Source organism: Asparagus officinalis, unplaced genomic scaffold (assembly GCF_001876935.1).
Source record: "Asparagus officinalis unplaced genomic scaffold, Aspof.V1 AsparagusV1_Un596, whole genome shotgun sequence".
Taxonomy (NCBI): domain Eukaryota; kingdom Viridiplantae; phylum Streptophyta; class Magnoliopsida; order Asparagales; family Asparagaceae; genus Asparagus; species Asparagus officinalis.
In genome coordinates, this window is record NW_017972858.1 from 98,188 (window position 1) to 120,516 (window position 22,329).

A 22,329-nucleotide genomic window follows, 5' to 3' on the forward strand; every position below is an offset into this window, starting at 1 on the left:
GGGGGGGGGGGGGTATTCACCTAGAACTTAAAATTGAAACTGTGATAATCTGTAGGATAAATTTTTAAGGTGTTAGTCACATAGAACTAAAACTAGAACAAAATTTTACAGTGTTAGTCAAGTAGAACTCAACAAAACTAGAATTTGGATAATGATACAAAATTATCCCACTTTTTTATTTCTCTATACAAAAACGAGAGTTCTAGTCTCTCAAATTATTCCTAGTTTTAGCTTGGAACTAGGTGGTAAAGAACTAGATCTCATATTATAAGGTGGGATCCCTGAATGTAGTGGCTAGTGAATCACTGATCAAAAAGCGTATTTTGGAGAGATTCTTCATCGATCTAGTGGCCGGTGAATCACTGATCAAAGAGCGAGCAGCCGCCAGGTTTCATGATTTTGTAGGATCCCTAGATGTAGTGTCTAGTGAACCGCTTCTTCTTCCACGAAGGTTCATACAAAAGCGAGCTTGGATGGAACTGAAGAAGATTTTTGTTATTTTTTATTTTATATTTTTTTTCTTTACTTCTTTCTTATTATGGTTATCACCATTATTAGACCATCATTATAATAATAATTATCAATATCGTATAGTCTAACCAAAAGTTATTTAATTAATAGTAAAGAACATTCTTGTAAGCAATTATCAATAAATTAGTAAATTTAAAATACATAAATAGTATTTATATCTTTAAAATGCATAAATATATATTTCATGATTATAAAAATTTATCTCACATTATTTTATCAAAATATCCCGCTTCACAAAATTGTTCCTATTTATCCCACTAGCGAAAAATTATTCTGCTTCAACAATTATCTCATTTTGCATGAAAATGTCCCAATTGACTAACACCTTTAGAGGATTCGTTTGGATACCATAGTGTTTTCCTTATATTTAAAAAAACATGATAGTGTTGTGTTTTCCTTAAAATGTTTTGAAAATACAATGTTCAATATTTTTGGTCAATACTAGTTTGACCCATTACAACATAAGTATTAAACATATTATTAATATATTATATATTAATTATAATAAAATATATTATAAATAAAATTATAATATTTAGTTTACATTATTATAGTATTATGACTATTAAATTATACTATTATTAATATAATATAATATTATACTATTATTCATATAATATAATATTATTAATAATGTTAATATTATGTTATTAATAGTATGTTATTATTATATTACAAATATTTTAATATTATATAATATATTATAGTTTATTAATAGTACTTTAATAATATATTAGTATTTATGATATTAATAAATATTATTATATTATGAATATATTATTTTTACATTAACATTTGTTAGCAATAAATTATTTTATTATTAAAAGTTATTCTACTTTCTAATAAATTATATTATTTATTTCATAATATATTAATATTTTATATATTATATTACATTTACTATACAATGTATTATTTTAATACTATTATTATATTGATATTTTATTATTAAATATGTTACTATTATATAACATTTTATAATTATTAATTTATTACAATATGTTTATTAAAAAGTTAATAACATTATAGCTATTATACTATTATATAGTATATTATTATATCATTATTATATTAATATTTATTATCAATAGATTTTTATTATTTTTTATTAGCTTATTTATATTTATTATTATTTACTATTATATAATACATTATTAACATATTAAATACTAGTATTTAATATGTTATTATATTATTATATAAGATATTTTATTTATTGTATTTCTATATTTTTTGATAAATATTACTAATATATTAGATTAACTATAATATAGTGTAGTATAGTATAATAAGCATGTTGATAATAACTATATATTAATTACATTTAATATATTTTGTTAGATATTATATTAACACATTCTCAAACTCAAAACCAAAATACCAACTTAAAACACGTAAAAAGTGTTTTGAAATAAATGCTATTTTTTTGGTTTGAGAATAATTTAGCATCAAAAACACTATGGTTTCTAAACGCATGGTGTTTTGTTTTTGATAAAAACACCATGAAAACAAGTAAAACACCATGATATCCTATGTTACAGTGAAATCCCACATTTATCCCATATCAATTAACTCTGCAACTAATTTAATGTTAATAGGAAAATTGCCCCTACCTAGCCAGTAGCCACTTATAGACGTTTAAGAAAATGTGCTTTCCATGTCAAGGATAAAGTCAAATCCCTTCCCTTTGTATTTAAAGATTCATGTATTTTCCTCATGTGCGTATTTGAATATCTCTAAAATATCTTACATACTTCATTATTGTCCTTCACATCCCTTCTCCTCTGTTTCCCTAGTGAAGCAATGAATCCTCTCTATAGTGTACTTCTCTTCCTCTCGCAACCACTATCTCTTCTGCTTTGCTATCAACCTTTTTTGATGGGGATGAAATGATGGGATCAATTTCTTTGTTGCTCATTTCCACCATGAAGGAATCAACAATATATATTGCTACCTTTTTTCCTTCATAGCATACAGATCACAAAACATGTCAGCAGCTGCATTGTCCTGACTAGGATCATTTTCCTTGACAAGTATCATTTTATAGGTCTTATCCGTGATGGGATAGACGATGTATTAAGAACTGTCTATCATTGAATCTGTATAGAATAGTTGGAAGTAAAAAAAGAAAAAGCAGCAGTACAGAGTTGGAAGTGAAAAAGAAGAAAAAGAAAAGCACAATAATACATGCACCCTTCATAAACAATCAGATCGAGGCCTTTGATACATAACTCATAAAGTGAGAGTAATATCACCAGCGGAAAAAGAGGATTCAATCATAGAGCAGTCTCAAAAACAGTCATACTGCAGATCTGAAAAAGTGAGTCAGCACAAATCTTCAAGCATAACATTACCAACAAAATATAATCCTCACCTCTCTTCCATACGATACAGCAAATGTTTAAATATGACAGGAAACAACCATCCACTTAAATTACAACCTTGGTAGCAAAAAAGACATCCATGGGTCGTCTTTATTTTCAGTTGAAGTCACCAAAACAGTTGAGCCACAAGCATAGTGAAATCATCAGCAAAAGAATGTTGTCGCATATTTCATCGTTTACGTTCTGTACGCCATTTATAGACCGGTCTACTTGTTGGGGAGACCAACTCTTCTTCGCGAAGTTTGCGCTTACGGCCAGATTTCTGCTTCAAAGAGAAATAATCATCTCAACTTTATTTAATTACAACCTAAATGAACAAACTAGACAGAACAAACTAGACGGAAAAAATTCCGTCTAGTTTGTTTCGTCTAGTTTGAATCAATCTAGACGGAAATTTCCGTCTAGATTGACAAACTAGACGGGTTTTTTTTAATGAGCACTCAACCTAGACGGAATTTTCGTCTAGGTTGATGCAACCTAGACGGAAATTCCGTCTATGTTGCGTAAAAAATTTAACAGAGACTCCTCTTTTTTCATTTCTTGCCCGCCTCTTTTTTCTCCCCTCTCCATCTAAAAACCCCCAACATGGCCAAACCCCCAACATGGCCACCTCCCTCCGCCCTGTCTCTCTTCCAAACCCCCAAATCTCTCCCTCTTGCCGCCGCCACTCTGACAGCCCGACCACCGCTCTCCCCATGCCGTCTCTCGCTCCCTCCCCCGCCACTCCTCAAGTACCAAACCCTCCGCCGCCCTCTCTACCCTCGCCGGATCTAGCCATTTCCTTGCCAACCACCATTGTGATGGATGAGCCGAGAGAATTGCCGGATCTGGCCATTTCGGAGTTTGATGAGGAGGAAGCAGGTGGATTCGGATCGAGCTAGGGCTGGGAGTGGTCACCATAAGCTCACCAAAGAATTATCTATTCTTCAGCTAATTGCGATAGGTATTTCTTTAAAATTTTAATTTTTTGGTGATTTTGGTGTTATTAGTTCTTGTTTTATAGATTATCGTCAAAGAATCTATCGAAATGCTTGTTTTTATCTAAGAATTTGATGGAAATTTAGATTAATCTATCCTACTTTCTGGATGAACAAATTGTTGTATGAATTGATTAAGAACGAGAATGAGCAATGTTGCGTCACTTTGTTGAAGTTCGAACAAATTGTTGTATGAATTGATTAATTTCCTTTTTATATTAATTAGGAACATTTTTTTAATATTTTGGATTTGTCTTGTTCCCTTGGAAATGAAGACAGCCAGCTTAGAAAGCAAAAGGGAAAAAGTAGAGAAAGCAGGGTGAGAGAGTAAAAAGAGTAGATCAGTGGAGATTCTCTCATTTTTATCAGAGAGAGGGTGAGTTTATTTTTTTCTTCTTTTTCCTTCTTTTCCCAATATTTTAGCCAAATGAGGCAGGTTGCCTCCTTTTTCTGCCTTGCTGATTGCCCCATTCTCATCATCAGGCACTCACTCCCATTCTCCTCATTCTCTTCTATCTTGGTATTTTTGGGTATGAACCCATTTTCCTTTTAATCCACTTTCTTTAAATTTTTTTCCAATAGATTTTTCTAAGTGGGTTTTGTTCTATTGACTTGGATTTTGCATTCTAGTTCATTTCTTTGGAAATAGAGAGTGATTTCGGGGGAGTAAGTTTTGTGGGTCTCTTTGTTTTTGCTTATTGTAGATTTGGGTTTTGGAGATAGAGAAGGGAAATGGCGGGAGGAAGAGCAGCAGCACCAAAGCAGGATGAGTTGCAGCTCATCCAGTCAATGATCAGCTACTTTTTTTGAGGTAGCTGCATTTGCATGAGCTCTTACTATTTGTAACTGTATAAAAGTTGAGATCTGGTTGAATGTGAATTACTTGGTCTTGTGAAATTGACAGAGATTTATATGTTTCTACTTTTTGATACCAACCCCATTTTTAATTTAGTGATTTAGTCTGAAAAGACATTGTATGTGTGTAGTTCTTCCTTGTTTATGTTGTGATTGTTACTATCTAATTTACAGCTTTAGAATGCACTTATTTTGCATTACTTATTGCCACTAAGTTTGTCATAACATATTTTTCTGTCATCATGTTGCTTTAGATCTAGATCTGATAGCTTTGGTGTTTGGTTAGCTGCATGCATCAGCAATTATTTGCTACCTTTTAGTGTTTGGTGCGCATTTTCTTCTCAAGTTATTAAGGCTTAGTTGTAAATGGTTCTGTAGCGCAGATAGTATTGCTAGTGCTGGAAATGCAGCTAATTTTGTCACTATTTTCTGGCTTCAAGCATGATTTTATAATATCACGGATTTTCCATGCACAGGTAGCATTCGGCCTAATGATGCTTCAACAACTTGGAGGAGTAAATGCAATTGGATTCTATAAATTATGCAAAGTTCATCAAGTTATGCAAACAATTGTATTCTTTATTATCTATGTAAACAATTTCTCTCTCTCTAATATTTTGGTGAATGTATTATTTGAATATAATTGTATTTGAAAATATAATTATATTGTGTTGGATATGATAATGATTTGGTGTTGTACAATATTGTGTATATGTGATATTATATAGTGTGCAACGTAGATACTACCAAAAAAAACCACTGTAGCATCACAACCTAGATTTCCGCCTAGGCTGCTACAGTAACCATCCAGGTTGTTATGGTAGCAACCTAGACAGTTAATGTAGCAACCTAGACGGAAATTCCATCTATGTTGCTACAGTGGCTACCTAGACAGAATTTGAATTCCGTCTAGTTTGGTCAACCTAGACGGAATTCCGTCTAGTTTGACGCAAAATAGACGGAATTAACCTAAACGGATTTCCGTCTAGGTTGATCAATCTAGATGGGATTCCAAGCAACCTAGACGGAATTTTCTGTCTAGTTTGCGCGTTGTTCTACTAGTCATATGCTCATGACTATAGAGACATATAATACAACTAGCCCAAAAGGAAAGGCACGACAAAGTCACTCGCCCAGGAAGCAATACCAACTTAGGTTTATTTTCTACACGTATAACTAGAAAAATGTCTGATACATACGGAGTACGAAATGTTGTAGTCACTTATTTCCCATAAAAAATTTTGATCCCACTCACACCTCATTTATCAATTAGCATTGCGTTTTACCCCAAGTTTTAGAAGGTAATTTAGTCTTCTTTTTCCAGTTAAATGGAAGGTAAAAGGTAAATTATGAACACATGCCTAACTTGGAGTTCTGAAGGTTAAATGATTACTCCCTCGTAGTATAAGGTGTGTATCTGCAATTAGACCTTCAAACTTCAAATTTAGTTTTCTCACTTGAGCAAAGTGAAGGTATGAACCTGTAGTTCTTTCTGCAAAGCCATCTCGGAATATAATTTTTCTAATTGTTGAACCCTCTGCTTTCTTGATTCTACCTCAGCATATGAGCAAGCTGTTTTCCTGAGGGAAACAGTCAAGACAAACAACAGAACTGAACATCAGTTATGAAAATCCTATTTAGAAATGAAGGTTGAGCGAGAACTAGGAGTCTGCAAGGGGAACTAAATTGAAAACAAAATTAATTTGTATAAAGAAATGTCAATTTTATGAATAATTAGGAACTCACTTCTTTATGCTATTTGGCACTTTACTAAAAACAGGCGAATTGCTGCTCTCAAGTGACCTTGATCGTATATCCTTGGCTTCTTTCCTGACATAAAACAAAATGGAACTTCAAACTAGTATTCAAGGAAAGAGAGATGAATACAAGGAAATCAAACTGAAAAAACAGCTCTGGTAAACAATACAAGCTGATAATATATGCATACAAAATTATACACGAATATTTATCTAACTCCTCTCTCCTTGTACTTTTCTTACCAGTTACAATTCGAGTTCCATACTAAAAGGAGGCAATAAGAACAAAAAGGTCAATAGTAAGCAATCTTTAAACAAAAGGTCCTGATGTTAGCATAAGAGCAACTTAATACTAAAGAAAATTTTAAGAGAGAACAATAAACACAAAGCTTATCCGAACAATTGTAATCCAGGGAGAGCCAGGCTGGATCCTATACAGAGAGAACAATAAACACAAAGCTTATCCGAACAATTGTAATCCAGGGAGAGCCAGGCTGGATCCTATACATGGCACATAGATAAGCAAACAACATATCCAAGTCAGCATGTACAAGAACAAAGAAAATTTCAACAAATTGCAAGGCAGCAAGAAAGGCAAGAGCTTGGGCACGTAAGAAGAAAAAAAGAAGAAAAAGATTCAACAAATTGCAAGGCAGCAAGAAAGGCAAGAGCTTGGGCACGTAAGAAGAAAAAAAGAAGAAAAAGCAAGAAATAAATTGTACAGGTAAGGAGAAGAAAAAAAGAAGAAAAAGCAAGAAATAAATTGTACAGGTAAGGAGAAGTTAACGGAGGCTAGACCTGCAAGGCTCAAAGGATATAAAAATGCACAAGAGAAGAATCAACAGCATGGATGGAGCCTTTTCACAGAAAAAACTTGCACAACCCAAAACGACAGCAAGAAAAGCACACAATGAGATGGTCAACATATCACAAGGGCTGGACATCAGGAAACATGGCCATAAAAATCTGGAGCTCGACTGGAAATAGAATGCACTAAATCAAGATAAAGGGAAGCAAATTGGCAACCAACCGATGTGAGTCCACTTATACAGCTAACCAATGCAAGAGCTAGAAAAATACAAAAGCAACCATACAAGTATGACATAATAAAAAATAAATGAAATTATAGAATATGTCAACAGTAAGGATATTTACTGTGTCATGTTAATTTGTAGATGGCCTCCCAAGTAGAGTAATAGGTAAGACAGGCTCCTGAAATAGAAGTGGTTAACCTAATACCAAAAGCAAGCAAGAGAAAAGATTCTAAACATATCGATTTGGACTTTATTTGATATTCTATTTTGTAGGTTAAAATTGTTTAGCATAAGGCTTTCTAAATCCTCACAATTTTGGATCTCTAATCATTTGTACCCAGCATGGCAAGTATTCAAATCCAAGTATGGAAAGACATGTACATGATATCTGCATACAATGGTATGGATGTCATGTATACATAAGTTTTGTTGGTGGAAACATGCATGTTAAAATAGACATTAGACACTACTAAAGGTATGTGCTTGCTGGACTATCATTCTTCCCTCTACATCAATACTTTCTGCCTCATACATTAATACTCCTCCCCACCCCAAACCCTCTAAACAGAAGAAATACACGCAGACACAAAAACATACAATATTCCCTTAAAACACATAGACGCAATCACAAATATGAACCTCACTATTCTATCATTAAAAAGCACTATGAATGCTACATGCCAATAAAATGCAAAATTATATTCTCTGTTCCTTCGTCCTCAACTACAACATTCTTTATGATTCTCTCAAAGGTCATCCTTCACTCTTCTATCTTATTTCTTCAGAAATTAACTTCACATAGTCATACATCTCATTATCTGGGACTTCAACACTTGTGCAACTCACAACAACTAGCTATGAGATACTTTAGAATCCTTATCCTGCATGACAAATTACGTTCTTTGACAATCTCACAACATTAGCACAGGTGCTCATGAAATATGTGCACAACTGTTAAGGATTTTGGAGGTCAAAGACAACATTGTTGCCCTTTGTAATATGTAAATTTTTAGGAACAAAAGAAATGACAGGCTTTTGAAGTTTTGTCACGGTGCTTCTGTTGAGTAAAATGTGCCATGCAATTATTTAAATGTCGGCCGACATGTCGGACATGTCGGCCGACATATCGGTTTGAGGGCTTGACCGACACGTCATGGACGTTTTCAACTCGTATGTCGGTTTTCAGAGCCAAATCGGAAATATCAGGGTCATATCAGGCATATCGGCCTATTTTTTAACATTAAAAAATCGACCGATATGGTACTTTTTTTAAGATTTATTTTTTGTTATCGGGTTTGGGTTTAGTGATAAATACCCAAACCTGTTTGACCCGTGCTCATGTTTAAGGGTTTCTTATGAATCCGATAGAAAGAATTTATGAACCCAAATCCACATATTATTTACTTTTTTATATGTTTAGTCTATAGAATTTATAAAGTATGCTTATATTGAATTTATGAATGCTTAGATTACATTTAGGACATGATATTATACATATGCGCACTACCCGATATGACAATCCGATATTTAGTCAATGTCCCCCGATATATCCCCGATTTTCGCTATCCGACATGGGCCGACTAGGCGGAGGCGGTGCCTCTAACATGGAATTCAGCCTTGAGCGACACCTTTGGGCGCTGCGAGCGCCTAGGCGGCCGCCCAAAGCTAAGCGGGCCGCTTAAGCGGCCCGCCCCACTTAAAAAAAAAAAACGCCCGTTTCTCACTCACCCGAACCCAAAAAACCCAAACCCAATAACCAAAATCCCAAACCCAAAACCCTAATTCCCATTTCTCACTCACCCGACGCCGCAAGCAAGAAATTTCCAAAAATCGTCGTCAACCTCGTCGAAGCTCGAACTCGTCTTCAACCTCGGTCCTCGTCTTCGATCTTCAAGCTCGAATCGAACTCGCCTTCGTCTTCAACCTCGGTCCTCGTCTTCGATCTTCAAGCTCGAACTCATCTTCGTCTTCAACCTCGGTCCTCGTCTTCGATCTTCAAGCTCGAATCGAACTCGTCTTCGTCTTCAACCTCGGTCCTCGTCTTCGATCTTCAAGCTCGAACTCGTCTTCGTCTTCAACCTCGTCGCAGACAGGAGTTCGGAGCTTCGTCTTCAACCTCCGAGCTTCAACCTCGTCTTCGAACTCGTCGGAGCTTTGTCTTCAACCTCCGAGCTTCGTCTTCAACCTCCGAGCTCGTCTTCAACCTCCGATCTGTTCCTCGTCGAAGCCTCTGGATTCTCGAAGCGGTTGTGAGTCTGCTTCATCCCTGTAACAAGGTAAAGGATTATATGTTATTTGCTTATTTTATTTATCATTTTACTATTTCAGTCTTTTCAGGTGATGATCTTTAATGTTATTTATCATTTTACTATTCTGTTAAAATTTTTTTGTGATGGACAGTTTCTGTCTCAGTTTTAGCCTTTTAGGAATTTATTTATTGAGGATTAAGAAATGATGCTGGATATATAAGCAAGTGACACTGGCTACTTGTTTTATTTAGGAAATTATTTATTTGTGTCCTAGTGTATTTCACTGTAGAATTATTTCACTGTAGAATTAAATGATACTGAAATCAGTCTCTTTTTTTTATTATACAATGTAATAATACTTTAGTTTATCCCTTTATCATGATTTGATCTTATGTATATGAATGATTTGTTTGTTCATTTATTTCAGAATGTCGGGTGTTCCAACGAAGGAGTCTACGGGTTCCACCAATATCCCCGTACCTCCCGTGAAAGATAGAAGGAACTCAGGAGACATTGGTTGGGAGTTTGGATTTTGTCCGGACCCAAAAAATTTGAATATGGTGCAATGCAAACTATGTGGGCACAAGGTGAATGCGGGGATCCATCGATTTAAGAAGCATCTTGCAGGGTTGAGGGGGGACACCAAACCATGTTTGAAGATTAGTGAAAAAGATAAGCAGAGGGTGAAAGAAGTCATTGATGCTAATTCGAAGAAGAAGCAAGTTAAGGAGAGGCACACTATAGACTTAGAAGAAGAACTTCATACGACGAGGCCGTGTGATGAAGAAAAAGATGAAGAAGAAATCATCTCTCCTTCCATAGGCGATGGGTCTTCAAAGAGGTCTAGAGAGCCTACTGTTGGGCCGATGGATGCTTACACCGCTAATGATCCAGAGCTAGCGAAAAGGTTGAAAGGGAAAATGAAGCAGACAGGAGTGAAGGATTCTTTCCTGAAGGAGAAGAGAGATTGGGTGCATGATCAGTTGGCTACTTGGGCATATGAAAATGCCATCCCCTTTCATGCCATCTCCACGGATTCTTTTACGAAGGCATGCATGGCTATTGGAGACTATGGACCGAGCTACAGGCCTCCCAGCATGTACATGTTGAGGGAGCCCTTATTGCGAAGAGCTGTTGAGAGAACAAAAGTCTCCTTAAAAACGCATGAGGAGGAGTGGGGCAAGACTGGATGTTCCATTATGACTGATGCTTGGTCGGACAGAAAGATGCGGTCGGTAATGAATCTTTGCATCCACTGCAGATTGGGGACAACTTTTCATAAGTCAATTGAAACCAAAGAGGAAGCACATACAGGACAATATATATTTGAGTGGGTTAATACGGCTATTGAGCAGATTGGAGCTGATAAAGTCATTCAGGTTGTCACGGATAATGCAGCTGCAAATATGGCCGCGAAGGAGCTTTTATATAGGAGGAGGCCGAGGATTTTTTGGACTAGTTGTGCAGCACACACTGTTGACCTGATGCTTGAAAGCATCAGGAAGTTGAGTTTATTCAAAGGACCAATTGAGAAGGCTGTTCGCGGGGAAAATCGTGTTCTTTATTAATAGTCATCACAAGACATTGTCTATGATGCGTCGCATTTGTGACAAAAAAGGGAGCATGTGAGACCTGGAGTTACTCGTTTGGCCACTACATTTTTGACATACTGGGGAGTCTATCTTCGAGAAGAACAGGGAAGTTGAGATTTATGTTTTCGCGATGAAGCATGGGTGAGATGCAAGCTTGCAAAGACCGCTAAAGGCGGCTAAGGTGGAGGGCGATTGCTATGAGTGATAGTTGGTCCGGACAGGGCGGTGGCCAAGATCTTGAAAGGTGTATGCATCTATCTTTTTGATTATTGGAGGGTGGTCGATAGTGACTACAAACCCTCAATGGATTTGTGGTGGGGATGAAATTGGAAAGATATGAAGAAGGAGATCATTCAAGTTTTCAAGAAATTAAGGAGAAGGATTTCAAGCCCGTGAATTGATATTAAGATGGGAAGTCCAAGATGGCTCTTTTCTCCCTTGCATATGGCTTCTTACTACCTCAACCCTTACTATTTCTATAGGGATGATGTAGTGAAGAATTGCAAAAGGGCGAAAGATGGATTTCTAGATGTGGTGGAGTTGTTCTATCCTGATGTAGAGCAACAAGTTGAAATTCATACTCAAGAGTTGGAGAGATACAGAGAAGGAAAGGGTTCATTTGCTAGGATTGGAGCGGTGAAGGCTAGAGAGAAATCAGACTTGAACCCAGGTAAAATAATTTTAGAAATTGAATCATATATGACTTATAAGTTATCTATTGTGCCATTGTGGTAGTGAATCAACTAATAATATATTATTTTTTGTAGCTAATTGGTGGTATTTGCATGGTGGTGATTGTCCCTTCATGCAAAATATGGCTATGAAACTTCTCAACTTGACAAGCAGCTCTTCTGGTTGTGAAAGGAATTGGAGCACATTTGAGGGGGTAAACTAATTTCTAAACTTATGAAAAATATGAAATTCTTCTTAGTTGTGTTTTCTAATTTGTGTCCTTTACTTTTGAAGATTCATACGAAGAAGAGGAATAGATTGGAATCGAAGAGGTTAGAGGAACTGGTCTATGTGAAGTTTAACTCAAAGCTCAACCAGAAGAAGAGGAGAGGAGAAAACAAGAACCTACTACTATCTACTGATCGTAGTAAGGCACGAGCATGGATCCTAGAAGGAGCAGGCTCCGATGATGAGGAAGAAGTTCATCCTGGCTCAGGTCTTACTTGGAGGATGGTAGAGGGTATATCGGGAGCGGCTGAGGCTGCGGAGAATAGGAGTTCTAGGCTAGCAGGACCTTCAAGTGCTTCTACTTCAGTGATAGATGATGAAGAAGAGCCTCTTGTCTCGGATGATGATGTTTCAGACGAAGAGGAGGATTGTGTGGAGATGGATTCTGGAGAGGATAGCGATGATGGAGTAGAGGAGGAACTTCATGATGATGATGATGTTTGATGATGACATTAGATTAGATGCATATTGCTAATTCATTATATTACATCTAGACTATTCCTGTTTGACTATCTTTTTGCTGATATTTTGGGACATAAACTTCTAGTTATTGGATATTATATGCCTTGTCATTTAGTATGTATGCATCTTTGATTGACTATTATACTTTGGATAGCATATGTGTTGTGTTGGTATTTTTGTATTTATGCATTGTTGATTGAGTATATAAATTTATCTTCAAGTATCACAATTAAAAAAAGAAAAACCGCCCAGAAGAAAAAAACCGCCCAGAAACCGCTTAGGCGCCCGCCTAGGCGTCTAAGCGCTGGGCGCCAAGTCCGGCGCCCAGGAGCGCCCAGCGTTTAATGTAACATTGATTGGTGCCATGCAATTAGTCAATTTCTAATGCATCGCCATGCAATTAGTCAATTTCTAATGCATCAAGTTTCATTGACTTAAGAGATCACGAGAAAAACTTGCTACGAAAAATTGCATCAATTTCTAACATTATTTGGACGACATACACTGATCAATTTAATCAGGTTCCTCGTGTGCTAACTTATCCTTCATTAATCCAAGTCAAATGTGGTCTCTACCAAATCAAATGATCGAATAAAATGAACCAAACACACTCTTTCATATTTTCCTTTAATTAAGATCATTAATCCTAAAAGTTCCAATGAGCTTTTTTGTCTCAAATATTAAGGTCAAAAATCATATTCAGAGAGGAGTTAGATGGCCTGATCTAATAATAGCCTTCCCAATTTGAATTGCCTGACTATAGCTACTTGATTATCTAGACTGCATCCCTGTCTTATGACATGCATACCAAAATGTCTAAATAAAATATGTATGTTATAGCTGCTTAATCTTTTCTTAGCTATACAAAACTATTTCAATACATTCATTCTGTAAAGCACTCTTTAAGGAAAACTTTCAGAAAAAAATGGACACAGAAGATCAAACCAAGGTAAAGTGACATAAACACTTAAAATAACAAGGTTGGCCAACATTGGGATATTCTCACCTGTTTTCAGCATAGAAAACACGCTTGTTCAGGGGCTGGTTATCCAATGCATGGAGTACAGAAGTCAATCTTTCAATTTTCTAAAACAATAGAGAACATCACTCGCAATTAAACCATAAAAGATATGACATTTCATATGGTAAGCAGATCTCGCTTGGCTACTCAACAAACCTTCTTTTCACTTTGAATTTTTTGAAGAATGTACCCCATATCCTGAGTCTTCATTAGCATGAGCTCCTCTTGAGTATACTTGTTTGCTTCACTCCTAAAAAAATCATAGACCAATGAATCTCATAGCAGAATATCTTGCGAAACTTAAGAAGTCTGAACTTATATTACGGTGGCCTATGGACCCCATTGATAGTCCTAGTGTTGATCATCTTGAAGTAGAACTCATCAGGATTTCTGAACTCTGCCTTCTCCTTCAATTTCTGCAAAAAACCAGTTGAAACAAACCCATTAATTCTTTCTTCTTTTCTCTATAGATTTTCTTGAGAGGAAAAAACCAGTTGTAGAGAACAGCATAAAAGTGACATACTGACCCTGCCATTTCAATTTTTGAAGTTAATTTTACATAAAAATTATAGTAATTGGACAATAATTAATTCTATGACCATAGAAAAATGTATACGATTTTTATACCTAAAACAGATGATTATATAAAAAATTGATAATGATTATTTAAGGTTGAAGAGGAGGGGCACAGTGTTCCTCCTAAACTCTATAGGTGCCATTTGGCAACGGGTTAAGTGAGCGGTTAAGTCTTCTTAACCCCTTCTAAACCCGTCAAGCACAAAAAGAACTATACAATAATTAAAGTGAGTTTACACTCCATAATTTGTCAAACGCAAATATTGCATAAGGGTTAAGCTAACCCCTGTAAAAGAATTAAAATGAGTTAACTCATCAAAATGAGCGGTTAAGTCTTCTATCCACGGTTTTGACTGATTGTTTTGAACACTAAAAGTGAAGGACTGAATACCTTGGTGAGCTAGTAAACTAGTGTGTTGCTCCACATGGAATGGAGATGCATGGTTAGGGACAGAAGCTTGACTGAACATTTTTTGCAGTGCCTCAATTTGCTCTTTGGTGAATGGACTACCTTCTGCACTGTTGTTAGTTGTAGCAATAGTGTTTGCACGGGATTCCCTATCATGTCGACCACCGGATGGCTTCCAATCTGCAGGTTTACCGTGTAACTTCCAGCAAGTTGCCTTGACATGTCCAAGCTTCTTACAATGATCACACCATGGACGTCCTTTGCCAGCCTTATTGTTCTGTGATGAACTATGCTGCAGGGGTGGCATTAGTATCTGACAGCATCAATTTCTTTCTGCTCTCCTCCCTTCGGACTTCAGGAAATGCCTCCTGGATGGTGGGAAATGGTTTAATCCCCATAACTCTTCCTCTGTGCTAGAATACGTTTCACTGTGCTAGAATACGTTTCACGTGCTGCTTCTCATATCTTCTTGGCTGTCCTAAGGAGTAGAAAGTTTTCTCCAACTTCAGTGGTCAAAATTTATTAGCCATGACATTACTAGATGATCATCAGTTTTTCAGGATCGATATTTAGGATCCGTAGCCTCTGGAACAGCCGTTTCACCAGTGAGATGTCCATCCTTCCCTTTGCCACAGACAAACATGAACATAGATAGGGACCCAGCCGTTTCACCAGTGAGATGTCCATCCTTCCCTTTGCCACAGACAAACATGAACATAGATAGGGACCATTGCAAAAAGTTCTGCCCATAGAGTTTCTGATTCGTGATAAGATGTGGAGAAGAATTAGGATTTGTGGAAACAGGAATAATGTGCTCGGATCGAATTAGATTGTGAAGTCATGTCGTATTTGGTCATGGGAGAGAATCGGCCAAATGAATGAAAGACCAGACGAGAAGAACGAAAAAAGAATTAGAGCTCAAAGACCTCGCTCTGATACCATGAAGAAATTGTGAATATTCTTCATTAATTTTAAACAAGAGAATTACATCCTAATATAGTGGACGGGTGGCTGGCATACTATTCCAACAAAAAATTAAACCGATCCCTTTAAATCAGGAATTCCAACAAATTAGGAAACTAACTAAATTACAAATAGAAAATAAATCTAATCTAATCTTCTCAAAATAAAGAAAGTAATCTTCCTAATGATTCGATTCCTTTTTCAACACAAGCTCTTGCCTTTCTTGCTGTCTTGCAATTTGTTGAATTTTCCTTTGTTCTTGTACATGCTGACTTGGATAAGTTGTTTGCTTATCTACGTACCATGTATAGGATCCAGCCTGGCTCTCTCTGGATTACAATTGTTCGGATAAGCTTTGTGTTTATTGTTCTCTCTTAAAATTTTCTTTAGTATTAAGTTGCTCTTATGCTAACATCAGGACCTTTTGTTTAAAGATTGCTTACTCTTGACCTTTTTGTTCTTATTGCCTCCTTTTAGTATGGAACTCGAATTGTAACTGGTAAGAAAAGTACAAGGAGAGAGGAGTTTGATAAATATTCGTATATAATTTTGTATGCGTATATTATCAGCTTGTATTGTTTACCAGAGCTGTTTTTTCAGTTTGATTTCCTTGTATTCATCTCTCTTTCCTTGAATACTAGTTTGAAGTTCCATTTTGTTTTATGTCAGGAAAGAAGCTAAGGATATACGATCAAAGTCACTTGAGAGCAGCAATTCGCATGTTTTTTATTAAAGTGCCAAATAGAATAAAGAAGTGAGTTCCTAATTATTCATAAAATTGACATTTATTTATACAAATTAATTTTGTTTTCAATTTAGTTCCCCTTGCAGACTCCTAGTTCTCGCTCAACCTTCATTTCTAAATAGGATTTTGATAAATGATGTTTAGTTCTGTTGTTTGTCTTGACTGCTTCCCTCAGGAGAACAGCTTGCTCATATGCAGAGGTAGAATCAAGAAAGCAGAGGGTTCAACAATTAGAAAAACTATACTCCGACATGGCTTTGCAGAAAGAACTACAGGTTCATACCTTCACTTTGCTCAAGTGAGAAAACTAAATTTGAAATTTGAAGGTGGTCTACTTGCAGATACACACCTTATACTACGAGGGAGTAATCATTTAACCTTAAGATCTCCAGACATCATTATTTTTCCAAGTTAGGCATGTGTCCATAATTTACCTTTTACCATCCGTTTAACTGAAAAAAGAAGACTAAATTGCCTTCTAAAATTAGGGGTAAAACACAATGCTAATAGATAAATGAGAAGGTGAGAGTGGGAATCGAAAATTTTTATGGGAAATAAGTGACTAAAGCATTTCGTAATCGGTGTGTATAAGACATTTTTCTAGTTATATGTGTAGAAAATAAACCTAAGTTAGCATTGCTTCCTGGGCGAATGATTGATTTTATCATACCTGATTTACGTTTTCCTTTGCGGCTAGTTGTATTACATGTCTCTATAGTCATGAGCATAGGTTGCATAATTAAATAAAATCGTGATAATTATTTCTTTTTGAAACAGAAATCTGGCCGTAAGCGTAAACTTCGTGAAGAAGAGTTGGTCTCCCCAACAAGTAGACCGGTCTACAAATGGCGTACAGAACGTAAACGACGAAATATGCGACAACATTCTTTTGCTGATGATTTCACTATGCTTGTGGCTCCTCAACTGTTTTGGTGACTTCAACTGAAATTTAAGTGGATGGTTGTTTCCTGTCATGTTTAAACACCATTGCTGGTATGCTTGAATTTTTTGTGTTTATTCACTTTTTCAGATCTGCAGTATGACTGTTTTTTAGACTGCTCCATGATTGAATCTTCTTTTTCCGCTGGTGACACTACTCACTTTATGAATTATGTATCAAAAGCCTTGATCTGATTGTTTATCAGGGGTGCAAGTATTATTGTGCTTTTCTTTTTCTTTTTCTTTTTTACTTCCAACTCTGTTCTGCTTTTTCTTTTTTACTTCCAACTATTCTATACTGATTCAATAATAGCGGTTCTTTGTTGCTCATTTCCACCATGAAGGAATCAACAGTATATGCTGCTACTTTTTGATTTCATAACATACAAATCACAAAGCATGTCAGTAGCTGCATTGTCCTGACTAGGACCATTTTCCTTGACAAATATCAATTTATGTCTTATCCGTGATGGGATCGATGATGTATTAAGAACCGTCTATTATTGAATCAGTATAGAATAGTTGGAAGTAAAAAAGAAAAAGCAGTACAGAGTTGGAAGTAAAAAAGAAAAAGAAAAAGAAAAGTACAATAATACATGCACCCTTGATAAACAATAGATCAAGGCTTTTGATACATAATTCATACAGTGAGTAGTGTCACCAGCGAAAAAAGAGGATTCAATCATGGATCAGTCTCAAAAACAATCATACTGCAGATCTGAAAAAGTGAATAAACACAAAAAATTCAAGGATACCAGCAATGGTGTTTAAACATGACAGGAAACAACCATCCACTTAAATTTCAGTTGAAGTCACCAAAACAGTTGAGGAGCCACAAGCATAGTGAAATCATCAGCAAAAGAATGTTGTCGCATATTTCGTCGTTTACGTTCTGTACGCCATTTGTAGACCGGTCTACTTGTTGGGGAGACCAACTCTTCTTCACGAAGTTTACGCTTACGGCCAGATTTCTGTTTCAAAAAGAAATAATTATCACGATTTTATTTAATTATGCAACCTATGCTCATGACTATAGAGACATGTAATACAACTAGCCGCAAAGGAAAACGTAAATCAGGTATGATAAAATCAATCACTCGCCCAGGAAGCAATGCTAACTTAGGTTTATTTTCTACACATATAACTAGAAAAATGTCTTATACACACCGATTACGAAATGCTGTAGTCACTTATTTCCCATAAAAATTTTCGATTCCCACTCTCACCTTCTCATTTATCTATTAGCATTGTGTTTTACCCCTAATTTTAGAAGGCAATTTAGTCATCTTCTTTTTTCAGTTAAACGGATGGTAAAAGGTAAATTATGGACACATGCCTAACTTGGAAAAATAATGCTGTCTGGAGATCTTAAGGTTAAATGATTACTCCCTCGTAGTATAAGGTGTGTATCTGCAAGTAGACCACCTTCAAATTTCAAATTTAGTTTTCTCACTTGAGCAAAGTGAAGGTATGAACCTGTAGTTCTTTCTGCAAAGCCATGTCGGAGTATAGTTTTTCTAATTGTTGAACCCTCTGCTTTCTTGATTCTACCTCTGCATATGAGCAAGCTGTTCTCCTGAGGGAAGCAGTCAAGACAAACAACAGAACTAAACATCATTTATCAAAATCCTATTTAGAAATGAAGGTTGAGCGAGAACTAGGAGTCTGCAAGGGGAACTAAATTGAAAACAAAATTAATTTGTATAAATAAATGTCAATTTTATGAATAATTAGGAACTCACTTCTTTATTCTATTTGGCACTTTAATAAAAAACATGCGAATTGCTGCTCTCAAGTGACTTTGATCGTATATCCTTAGCTTCTTTCCTGACATAAAACAAAATGGAACTTCAAACTAGTATTCAAGGAAAGAGAGATGAATACAAGGAAATCAAACTGAAAAAACAGCTCTGGTAAACAATACAAGCTGATAATATACGCATACAAAATTATACACGAATATTTATCTAACTCCTCTCTCCTTGTACTTTTCTTACCAGTTACAATTCGAGTTCAATACTAAAAGGAGGCAATAAGAACAAAAAGGTCAAGAGTAAGCAATCTTTAAACAAAAGGTCCTAATGTTAGCATAAGAGCAACTTAATACTAAAGAAAATTTTAAGAGAGAACAATAAACACAAAGCTTATCCGAACAATTATAATCCAGGGAGAGCCAGGCTGGATCCTATACATGGTACATAGATAAGCAAACAACTTATCCAAGTCAGCATGTACAAGAACAAAGGAAAATTCAACAAATTGCAAGGCAGCAAGAAAGGCAAGAGCTTGTGTTGAAAAAGGAATCGAATCATTAGGAAGATTACTTTCTTTATTTTGAGAAGATTAGATTAGATTTATTTTTTATTTATTATTTGTAATTTAGTTAGTTTCCTAATTTGTTGGAATTCCTGATTTAAAGGGATCGGTTTTATATTTTGTTTGACTAGTATGCCAGCCGCCCGTCCACTATATTAGGATGTAATTCTCTTGTTTAAAATTAATGAAGAATATTCACAATTTCTTCATGGTATCAGAACGAGGTCTCTGAGCTCTAATTCTTTTTTCGTTCTTCTCGTCTGGCCTTTCATTCATTTGGCCGATTCTCTCCCATGACCAAATACGGCATGGCTTCACAATCTAATTCGATCCGAGCACAGTATTCATGTTTCCACAAATCCTAATTCTTCTCCACATCTTATCACGAATCAGAAACTCTATGGGCAGAACTTTTTGCAATGGTCCCTATCTATGTTCATGTTTGTCTGTGGCAAAGGGAAGGATGGACATCTCACTGGTGAAACGGCTGGGTCCCTATCTATGTTCATGTTTGTCTGTGGCAAAGGGAAGGATGGACATCTCACTGGTGAAACGGCTGCTCCAGAGGCTACGGATCCCAAATAGAAAAACTGATGATCATCTAGTAATGTCATGGCTAATAAATTTTGACCACTGAAGTTGGAGAAAACTTTCTACTCCTTAGGACAGCCAAGAAGATATGAGAAGCAGCACGTGAAACGTATTCTAGCACAGTGAAACGAATTCTAGCACAGAGGAAGAGTTATGGGGATTAAACCATTTCCCACCATCCAGAAGGCATTTGCTGAAGTCCGAAGGGAGGAGAGCAGAAAGAAATTGATGCTGTCAGATACTAATGCCACCCCTGCAGCATAGTTCATCACAGAACAATAAGGCTGGCAAAGGACGTCCATGGTGTGATCATTGTAAGAAGCTTGGACATGTCAAGGCAACTTGCTGGAAGTTACACGGTAAACCTGCAGATTGGAAGCCATCCCGTGGTCGACATGATAGGGAATCCGGTGCAAACGCTATTGCTACAACTAACAACAGTGCAGAAAGTAGTCCATTCACCAAAGAGCAAATTGAGGCACTGTAAAAAATGTTCAGTCAAGCTTCTGTCCCTAACCATGCATCTCCATTCCATGTAGAGCAACACACTAGTTTACTAGCTCACCAAGGTATTCAGTCCTTTCGCTTTTAGTGTTCAAAACAATCAGTCAAAACCGTGGATAGTTGACTCAGGTGCCTCGGACCATATGACTGAAGATCTCAGTACTCTCACAAGCCTTGCACCAATCATTCAGGAGTCAGAATTGCAGATGGATCGCTTTCCCTAGTTGCAGGAACTGGATCAGTTCATTTAACAGAGAATTTCCATCTTTCATTTGTTCTTTATGTTCCAAAATTGAACTGCAATTTACTTTCTATTAGTCAACTCACTCGGGGCCTCAATTGTGTTACTAAATTCTATTCCAATTTTTGTGTTTTTCAGGCAATGGATTCGAGGAAGGTGATTGGCGGTGCTGATATGCATAGTGGTATATATCTGCTCAAACAAAAGAATCTTCCAAGTAGACAAGTTCATCAGTCAAGTTGTGTTCCAGAATCCAGTCCAAATTCTAAGTTTGTTTTTATTCTAAGTCTGTTTCTGATTCCAATTATGTGTCTGTTTTAATTGATAGTCAGGTCATGTTATGATATTATCGCCTTGGTCATCCAAACTTTGCTTATATTAAAAAATTGTTCCCTCATTTGTTCATCAATAAAAATTCCAATTTTTATCAATGTGAAGTTTGTCAACTAGCAAAACACACTAGACATGTATATTCAAGTTTACAATACAAACCCTCACATCCTTTTTCTGTGATCCCTAGTGATATTTGGGGACCCTCGCGTGTGAAAAATATCAATGGAACTAGGCGGTTTGTAACATTCATAGATGATCATACAAGAACCACTTGGACCTTCCTTATGAAAGAAAAATCCGAAACAGCCACCATTTTCCAATCTTTTCATACCATGATCTCTACTCAATTCAAAAGCCAAATCCAGGTCCTAAAAACGGACAATGCTAAATTACTTCAATTCCATCCTTGGCTCTTACTTGTCAGAACATGGTATAATTCACATAAGTTCTTGTATTGACACTCCACAACAAAATGGAGTGGCTGAAAGAAAAAACAGACATTTGCTTGAGGTAGCCCGTGCCACTATGTTTACCAATAATGTCCCTAAACATTTTTTGGGGGAAGCCATTCTCACAGCAACATATCTCATAAATAGGATGCCTAGTCGTGTCCTAAAATTTCAAACTCCTCGTCATGTCCTCACCACCACACATCCACATATCCTAGCTTTCACTTCTGACCTACCTCTCAAAGTCTTTGGTTATTCTTCCCTTGTTCATATCCATCACAGTCATCGCACCAAACTTGATCCCAAATCTCTCAAGTGTATTTTCCTTGGCTACTCCTCACATCAAAAGGGTTATAAGTGTTATTCTCCCATCACCAGAAAAATATATAATTCCATGGATGTAACCTTCTTCGAAAATCAACCTTACTTTCCCAAATCCGA

The 22,329-nt window shown here is 36.2% G+C and overlaps 3 protein-coding genes across 5 annotated transcripts in view; 2 read left to right on the top strand and 1 right to left on the bottom strand.

Moving 5' to 3' along the window:
- LOC109827980 (probable U3 small nucleolar RNA-associated protein 11) overlaps nt 1-22,329 on the bottom strand; it is a 112,713-nt gene that overhangs the window by 85,325 nt on the left and 5,059 nt on the right. For 2 of the 3 annotated variants that reach the window (XM_020395007.1, XM_020395009.1), the window contains exons 4-9: nt 14,147-14,238; nt 13,979-14,072; nt 13,808-13,887; nt 6,494-6,577; nt 6,228-6,327; nt 2,803-3,177 (exon numbers count right to left, since the gene is read on the bottom strand). In XM_020395007.1, the coding sequence (XP_020250596.1) occupies nt 3,085-3,177; nt 6,228-6,327; nt 6,494-6,577; nt 13,808-13,887; nt 13,979-14,072; nt 14,147-14,238 (543 nt within the window). In that variant the 3' untranslated portion in view covers nt 2,803-3,084. Of the gene's footprint in view, nt 1-2,802; nt 3,178-6,227; nt 6,328-6,493; nt 6,578-13,807; nt 13,888-13,978; nt 14,073-14,146; nt 14,239-22,329 lie in introns of those variants that run through there. The other variant, XM_020395008.1, reaches the window with a different exon arrangement.
- Nucleotides 11,813-12,984, top strand: LOC109827979. Its single transcript, XM_020395005.1, has 3 exons — nt 11,813-12,049; nt 12,147-12,265; nt 12,346-12,984. The coding sequence occupies exons 1-3, from the start codon at nt 11,824-11,826 to the stop codon at nt 12,781-12,783; spliced, it is 783 nt and encodes a 260-aa protein (XP_020250594.1). The 5' UTR covers nt 11,813-11,823; the 3' UTR covers nt 12,784-12,984.
- Nucleotides 16,354-17,466, top strand: LOC109827981 (probable U3 small nucleolar RNA-associated protein 11). The gene is made up of 3 exons (XM_020395010.1): nt 16,354-16,524; nt 16,691-16,790; nt 17,293-17,466. Exons 1-3 carry the CDS (start codon nt 16,433-16,435, stop codon nt 17,449-17,451), a joined length of 351 nt encoding a protein of 116 aa, XP_020250599.1. The 5' UTR covers nt 16,354-16,432; the 3' UTR covers nt 17,452-17,466.